An 8861-nucleotide genomic window follows, 5' to 3' on the forward strand; every position below is an offset into this window, starting at 1 on the left:
AAGGTATATATATAGAAACTTCGATGATTGTTGCAGGACTATTGCATGCTCCTACTTGGAACAACGGAACTGTTCTACAATTGATGGTAACCGCCATGCACGTTCTCAAAATGTTACTCTTGGGTAGCTAATGTTGCGTCCTACAATGCCATCGTAAATGCGACGACGTGATAAAACGTTTCCCACACGTGTTGCACGAATAAGGTCGTTCGCCAGTGTGCGTGCGCTCGTGAGCCTGAAGCGTGCCGTACTGTGTGAAACCCTTCGGACAAAACTTGCATCTGAAAGGACGCTCGCCGCTGTGCTTGTACATGTGAGTCTGAAGGTTGCGATATTGCGTGAAGGACTTGGGGCACAACTTGCACTGGTATGGCTTGACGTCATAATGAACGAATTTGTGACGTTGAAGATGGCCAAAACGAACGAACGATGCCGTGCATTTGTCGCATTTGAACGGCTTTTCACCTGAAATGGGAAATTAATGATGAGATGTGATGCATATACAGGAGCCCCGTTAAGCCGGTTTTCCACTAGCGATATTTTTCGCGCGAAGCGACGTTTTACTTTGTTTCAGACTATCAACTGCAACCATCTGGAACAAATTGCTCAAATACAAAGGAATAAAGTCGCTTCGCGCGAAAAATATCGCTAGTGGAAAACCGGCTTAACAGACAACAGTCAATTTATTGACACGGCACGGCTAAAATTGGTTTATTCGTGCGCATACAGGCTACTTAATTAGTGTTTAAGGCTTCGCAGCGCCAATGAATCGTGTGTAGTGTAAACGGGGCTAGGCCCTATAGAGGGCCGCAAAATTTGTTGACACTAGTTGAAATTTGTTCAAAATTACATGACACCCCACCCAATCTTGACTCACTCGCTCCGCACACCACTGCCCACGACTAAAAGTTGTTCGCCGAATTTATTTAAACAACTCTGGCCGCTAGAAAACAATCATAAGCCTTTTTCATTAAATTTTCAATTCCAGCGATCAAGCGTCATTTCAAGATTCTAGGGAAATAAATTCCTTTGTATTTTGTGAGCACTATAAATGAGATACTTTGGGAATTCTTTTTCACACTATGTGTTCCTGGCTCAAAGCGAAAGACGGGTAGCAAAAGATGCGTTAAGCGTGTATGCAACAACACTAGTTTCAAAGGAACATAAATATGTGAACGAAGAATTAGAATAATTTTGCCAAGGGTTTTTCAGGTTTATTGTTCTGATTAAAGACCGATTAGCGTAAACAAAGGATACGTCGAAAGTCCTCAAACAGCCAATGGCAATGGTCTGAAATTTCTCATCTTGAGTATACAGTAGGTTTGGAGCTGAAATGCTGAATGGTTTTTACCGGCATGAGAATGGTGTTCAGTGTCACTACAAACTCTGTGAAAAAATGCTGCCCGCATAACTTTGACATATCAAACGGTATATTCAAACAATGGATTTTCAAGAAGCCTTGTTTTTTGGTGTACATGTAGGCTTGAAGCGTCATGACAAATATCTCAACGGAGCGAGGTAAACTTCATAATTATATCTAATTAAACTTCATAATAATTATTGTATCCTTCTGTACCATACAAACAAGTCCAAATTTCCTTCTAAATAACTACGTCAACAACAACATCTGGCAGCTGTGAAATGGCCTTTTTGAGCCTCAAGTATATACACAAGGCAAGGTTATTATTTACAGCCTGACGATTTGTCCCGCTATGCTAATATTTTGGTGTTCATTGATTGTGAAAACAATGAATTTCTAAAGCCATGTTCGGAATAGTACCAGTCATTTCCCTCATCTTGTGAGGGCAAAACGTCTGGCGTTGCACATAAGAGGTGTCTGGAATTACGAGGTTCGCCGTTATCTCTGAAATATGTACGGTTATAAATGGCGTCCAAAGCGCCAGCGGGTACAAATTTTTTTTCATGCATGTTGATAATGAATTTCGCGTTATTGTTTCTCATGATTCCTTCTGAACCTTAAATGACGTTATAATTTTGCAGAGGCGTCGCAAACTTTGTGAGTGCTGAGGTTTCAGTTAGACAAATTTTAACCCAAAATTTCATGCAGTTTAGATTGGTCTAAACTCTTGCCACCAAAGATGGCGTGTGATTCCTCATATTGCAAGAGCCTAAGCTAATTGGCAAGTAACATGTCATTTCAAGTATGCCAAGGGCGAAAATCAATATTGTGGGCAGGGGACACCTCGGCTTGCATAGATTAGTTAATGACTAGAAGTGGTTGTAGCACTGGATTATAGCAAGTACGTTCTGTAGTCGAATTTCCCATCGTTAAAACACTGCAAGATACGAACGCTTTGATAAGAATTCCTCACTCATATTTCACTACAAACAGCGAGCTCAACGTCGGTCAGCGGTCAATGAAATATTAGCCAATTTCTTCATTTGTCAATTGTTTTACATGTCGGAAATGTCGAATGCTAACGGTTTTGATTTTCGAGCTCACATTTGTGAAGACTATTTCTTAGAATTTCGTATTTAATTCAATGTACCTTAAAAGAGACATTATAGTATAAAATGGGGAGGGTGTGATTATATATTCGTCTCCCTCCTACTCCAAAAGTTGGGGGACCTGTCTCCCCATCCCCCCAGGTTGACGCCCTTGCAGGTATCAGTCGATATTAATTTATGTCAGTTTTCATTCAATTCTCTTTCCTCGGCTTTCACGTCATGTGTATAGTTCGTATCTTACCAGACTTACCCGTGTGAAAATACTTGTGTGTGTGAAGCTCATCCTTCCTCGCGAATGCCTTATTGCATTGGCCACATTTGTAAGGTTTTTCCCCGCTGTGAATTCTGGTATGCATTTTCAAAGCACGTGATGTGGTGAAGGTCAGAAGGCAGATATTGCATTGCAGAACGCGGGGCACTTGATTGAATCCTCCGAAAGGCGACACCTCGGATCTTCTCGGAAAGCCGCTAAAGTAGAATCCCGGGCTGCTTGGGTGGCTGTATGGTGTGGCATTGAAGAGTGTGGGCGGCGTTGGATACACGGTGAATAGCGAGGGCTGTGGGAAGAGCGGTAGGTGTGGCGCTGATTGTTCGTGCGTAGCGCAGTGCTTGTGGAAGTTCCCCAGCCACGTAAACTGTCTGTCACACACGTGGCATCTGTAAGGCTTTGACTCGATGTGAGCTAATTGATGTCGCTTCAGATCGCTGGCTCGGTTGAACGATCTTGTGCAAAGTTCGCAGTGAAAAGTGCAACTTGAGATCAGGCTCAACTCCGCGTTTGTCTCGACAGTTTGAAATGAGCTACCGCTGGTTTTATCTCTACTTTGTTCCTCGGGTACGTTGGAAACCTCACGGTGGAGGACTGGTAACAACTCATCTGAGCGCGGCTTTGTTTTCTCCACACACTCTTAACAAAGTAAATGAAATATTGCTGATTGCGCAACGCGCGAATAAAAAGTGCTTCATTGCGAAAGGTGCCTGAGGGTGGGGGGAGGGGGGGGGGGGGGGGGGGTTTGTAATGATCCAGTTTTGCAAATAATTATAAGCGAGTATTGTAACGATTTTCATACTTTCAAGGGGGGAAAGGATTTTTCATATCGGAGTCATGTCGTATCGAATATACTGAACAATCGAGTATGAGTGATGATAGTCGGTTTGTAGGAATATTGAAAGTTGATATGAAATTAGAAGGGGCTTGAAGCTCTGCCTATTTGAAAACTGGAACTCTTAATGATTTTGTAGTTTGAAGTTACACATTTGTAAATTTGGTTCGATCGCGACCACGCTGAGCCGACCATTTTGATTTATTTTATCGTCTAACTCCCATGTATATCGCGAAGCTAAGAGCCGTAGGGCGCCCAGTAAAAGCGCGAGATATTTTTTGTCTCATTGAAACTCATCGATACAGTAATCAGTTCATTTTGTTCCCGCCGGCCCCCAACAGGCTAGTGTGGCTCCACACCGCGCGTGCCATTCGCGTCAATGTTTAAAACACTACACGTTAATTAAATATTGTATTTCTCAGCTACCCTTCCTTTTTTAAATAGTACATTGTACATAGCCCCGGGAATAGAATACACTTCCCGCCGAAATCATTTCAGTCTTCAGACGAGGTCAGTTTTGAAGTTGACATGCTATCCCCAAATGCTCAACATTTTATAAAAGAAATTGCAACACCCAAAAGTTGCTGTGCCGTGTCCTTTGAGCATGCAGTTTTCACAGAATTTTTTGCTTCCTCATTGACATTGGGAAACATTGGGTTGCCACTGAAAAAGTATCATAATATTCGGACAATATCATTTATGTGAGATGACTAATTACCGATTCGCTTTCAAATTTACCGATTTCAATAATCACAACTGTCGTTTTATGAATCATGTGAATATTATCTACGGAATAAATTACAGCTTCTATCATCATTTCGAATCAGCGATTGTTCTAAAGCGGTCTTTGTTTACCAATTATTTGTTGCAACTTTGTAATTATTTTTCGTGTAAAATTATATCGTGTAGCAAAGGCGAATGGAGGACTGACAAGCGATATGAAACTTCAAAGCAAATATAACCTGCAAACGCGTCACAGCACTACACGACAGTCCAAATCTAACCAGTTGACATTTATGGCGTATAATAGCGTTGTTTTTCTTTAGGCTTTTACCGCGCTCGCGAAGCGTTTGTCAAAGTTCGTGCATCATTGGCGCTTTAAATTTCTTTGTCATGATGCGGTCAGCGATAAGTTGAAATGTCCTGCGCTGAATGCCTGCAGGTCTGAAACATCAGTTAAGTTTTCTGTTTAAAGTTTCTTTGAAAAGTTAATGAGTCCAGTTGAGTGTATATATATTCGCGCGTGGATCATGGATGCAGCAGGCGCGACACTTAAAAGCCAATTAAAATTAAGAGGAATTAAAACGTTTCAGCTCGCGATCGCGCTGATATGACTTATATTAGCACGTTTTTCCCGAGATATATATTTTCTATCCGTTCTTCCTTTAACGACATAACCGTGTGTTCAAAATGTTTTGTAGTTTTTCGCAGTCAAAATTAGGCACACCAATAACTGGCTTGAAACATATTGCACTCGTATGCATAACTGCAGATTCAAGGGTACGAAATGTTCTTTATCAAGTGGCTTAAAGAAATTGTGTAAAAATTAGCTCTAACTTGTCAAAAAATATGTAGCGGTAACTGATTCTCAGTATATAGCTATATGCATGCATGCATGCATGACTTTAGCAATTAGAAAAGAGATCGACAAAATTATATATCATTTTGATTCAACTATATCACTCTATATCACTACATGCATGTTATTCAACGAGTTAAGTGGCATTTGAGTTTAGCATGCGTTTAATTATCCGTATTTATATATTGGCTCATGCAGTATATTTGGATGTATATATAATATAATCAACAATTCGTTCAGCAGCGATGAAATTCCCTCGAAGGTCAGATTTCCAAACTTATTTGAAATTGATTTCACTCGTTATGAACAAATTATTCGCCGTAAACAAAATTATTAAAGCTTTATCAGGATAGAAAAATGATATATAGACATGCAACATGCATGGATCCATTCTATTTATCTATTCTATCGTCCATTTTATTTTTATAATAGTTTATGCGATAGTGCATCTTCTTATACAAAACGTTGTTTTGTTTGGTTTTTAGGTATAGACTATAGTGCATTGCAATTATATTGTGGGAGTGTTCATACCTTGGGAATGTGATTACATTTTAACAAGTCAGTACAAGTTTTTAGAATTTCGAATTCTGATGTGAACTTCGAATAACTGCGGTATAAGTCTTTGCAACTGAATAGATATTATTTTTTACCATAAACGTCCTACTAAGCGTTAAAATGAAACAAGGAAAGTCAGGAGATGGCAGAAGATGTTGATCTAAATGGCAGAAGTTATCTGAAACCAACTAACACATGTTATTAGGTATACAATAACTTTTTAGACTTTGAATTTTAAAATTCTAGAGTTTGAAGAGAAATGTCTGTAATCTCAACAGTATCTCTGGTTTTGAAACTTCCAGATCGAATCGGATCTTAGTCTTAGCCGAAACAGTTGCAACAATTAATAAAGGGAATGTATATAGAACAGTGCATGGCTTGTGCTACAACAGAAGCGGGAGATGTTTTTATCAAACCTTATAGCTCAAAATATTGCGCGTGGTACTTGTGCTAATCAATATCGAACGTCATGCATGCCCCATAAGCCCATATCTAGACGCATCACGGTTACTGTGAGTGCGATTGCTATATATAATCGTCAAAGATAAACTGCCTACGGTAAAAGACGTGCGAAATTTTGCAGGTGCAATTACTAATTATTTACCTAAACCTGTCTATTCTGATTCGGCTGATGCTTTTAAGATGTTTTAATAGCTACATAAGTCTTAAAGTGCATCCTTCTTTAGCCTTAAACTGATAATTATACGTCCTTCAATTTAGTAATGATATGTATTGCTAAATATGAATAAAACTATAGATATCGTTAGAATTATACCATGCACTAAGATGACACTACTTCTAGATGGATTTTGGGCAGTCTTGCATGACACATCGCGCGTTCACACTAAACTAGCAACCTGCTAATGCTCACTGGAAATTGACTGCGGCAATGTGTGTGAATTTTAAAACTTTTTGACAAGCTTAATTAGTATAAACTTTGTTGGCGTCTTTTATAAGAGGACTATATGTTTCTTTTTTTCGAAAGATTTTTACCTTTCTACTAAAATGCCTTTCAAACGGTTAGGGCGTGTCTAGGGGAGTAATCGTATCATCCCTAAGAATTCATTAAAAAACACGAGAGAATGCATGAGATCCTCAAAGCCAACGAAAGCGCCTGATGTCGCAGGTCAGAAAATCATGTCAATTTATGTATATCCGAGAACAGGTCAATAAGACAACAAAACGTTGCGTAAACACCTAGTACATTATCCTTCTTTATTCTTATTAACTTTCTCCCCATTTCTTTTCGATCGCTTTTTTCGAAAGCTCGATGAATTGCATCGCTTTAAATTGCATGCATATATACGTGTGCAAACAGCGCCAGAGAGATATCTTCGCTTTCGTGCAACTGCGGCTTAAAAAAACAACAATCCCAAGTGGAGAACATATGTTCACTCTCGTCTCGGATGCATCAGAATTTGCTATTCGAAATATATAACCTGTAGCGAGCAATGAATTTCCCCCTCTGACGCTTTCGACATCACGGCCAGTGATAACTCCAAATGGAAACCTTGCTTACTACAACATTCCTTCGTACAGTAATTTGTAATTTTTCATCGCCTTTTTAACGCTAGCGATTTGTTGTTGCAATTGGTTAACCAAAAACAATGACATAATCGGCCGTATCACATGCACCGGATTTTACTTTGTCCCTGCCAGACATCTTATCTAGATATAGAAGTATTTTACTAAAGCGATCTGAATAGCAAACAATATCGCGGTAACGCCTTCTTTATTACTTCACTACTAGAGAAGAACGACAATATCACTACCGCAACGAATTGCATGTAGGGCAAATATCGTGCGAGTTTTAACTTCGAAATTTATCCAGTTAGTTGTTATGTACAATCATGTACACTAATATGCATGTCTTTAGTTATAAGACGCTAAAAAGATTAGTTTCTTTGCGTTCGAATATATAGGGCTAGTGTATTTAATTGTTCGGATCAGGATGGTTGAAATTATGCTTATAGGTCGCCTTAAAGTTCTCAAAATGAGGCAAGATACGTTCAAACAATGTTTTAATAAAAAGTGACAATTCGAGTTATAAAATATTTAGTGCAACAAAGATTTAAACTTGTCTGACGTTTGGTAGAAAATTCACACTGCACTGTGTGATGTTAAATGGTTTCGTACATCAACGAAGATGATTCGAAGAATGGAACGTATATGCGAAAGTAGTATATTTAAACATTTCATAGCAGATCAGCCGTATATATGGCTATAGTGATATTTTATGGAGTGAAAAACAACGCGTCAAGATTTTCACATATACCACAAGTAATGTCTAAGATAAATTTAGGACAAAGTGCTTGACGACTATTTCGTCTGATCTCACCTTCGGGCCTCGCATCTGGAATATCTTCCTCGTCGTCGCTTATTGCGAGGATCTTTCGAATCAAAAACGATCGTGGCATTTTAACTTCGTCACTCGATAGACTTTCACCTTTCGACCACTTCGTGGGACAGTTAGCTATGTCTCGAATGTGAGCCCCCCAAATTTACTGCGACTTATAAACCCGCGTTCGTGCGTCAAAACGAGGCTGCAAACGTCACCCGCGCGAGTGGATAGACCTCCTATATGAATATAATTAGCCGCGCTTATTAACGAAAGTCGAAAACACCTGTCATTCGACCTCTTTTTTTCTTAATGCTCAAATTAGTCGTATATATAAAACGCCTGTTTGTATGCACGTTGATAAAACTATACAGCAATTTAAAAACCTGTTTAATTGGAAATAGACTAAACATGTTTGCCTTGTAGACTACAGAGCCGTGAAAACTGCGGATGTTATTTTGATGCGGCACTAATAAAACATATACAGGCAGTCTATACGTGGAAATCATTTTTACTGCTTACAGTAATCATTAAGTAGGCCGACTGCATGCTATGAATGTCAGTTATATTGCCGTTTTACAGTGCCAATGTAATAGAAAACTGATTGTATCCTTGCGCAACGGCTGTATGGGTGCATGGTATATTCGATCGGCAGATCTGCTGTGTGCGCTGATATTTGTACAATGATGAATCAAATGGCACAAAACTGTGAACAATCGTCGCGTATTCGCAGACAAATAGTAGTTAGTAGTGTTTTTTCGATATTCGCTGAGTTTATGCTTCGTTGTGAGGATCATGAAATAGGGTACTGCAGTGT

The 8861-nt window shown here is 39.3% G+C and overlaps 1 protein-coding gene across 1 annotated transcript; it reads right to left on the reverse strand.

The window, feature by feature from the left end:
* Window positions 1–2289: 2289 nt before the first annotated feature.
* On the reverse strand, window positions 2290–8175 carry LOC114530410 (zinc finger protein 273-like). Its single transcript, XM_028552033.1, has 3 exons — window positions 8045–8175; window positions 2720–3376; window positions 2290–2297 (listed from the first exon to the last, which is right to left on the reverse strand). Exons 1-3 carry the CDS (start codon window positions 8121–8123, stop codon window positions 2290–2292), a joined length of 744 nt encoding a protein of 247 aa, XP_028407834.1. The 5' UTR covers window positions 8124–8175.
* Between the last annotated feature and the right edge of the window lie 686 nt (window positions 8176–8861).

This window comes from Dendronephthya gigantea, unplaced genomic scaffold, assembly GCF_004324835.1.
Source record: "Dendronephthya gigantea isolate DGI-Jeju-01 unplaced genomic scaffold, DenGig_1.0 000001F, whole genome shotgun sequence".
Lineage (NCBI taxonomy): Eukaryota > Metazoa > Cnidaria > Anthozoa > Malacalcyonacea > Nephtheidae > Dendronephthya > Dendronephthya gigantea.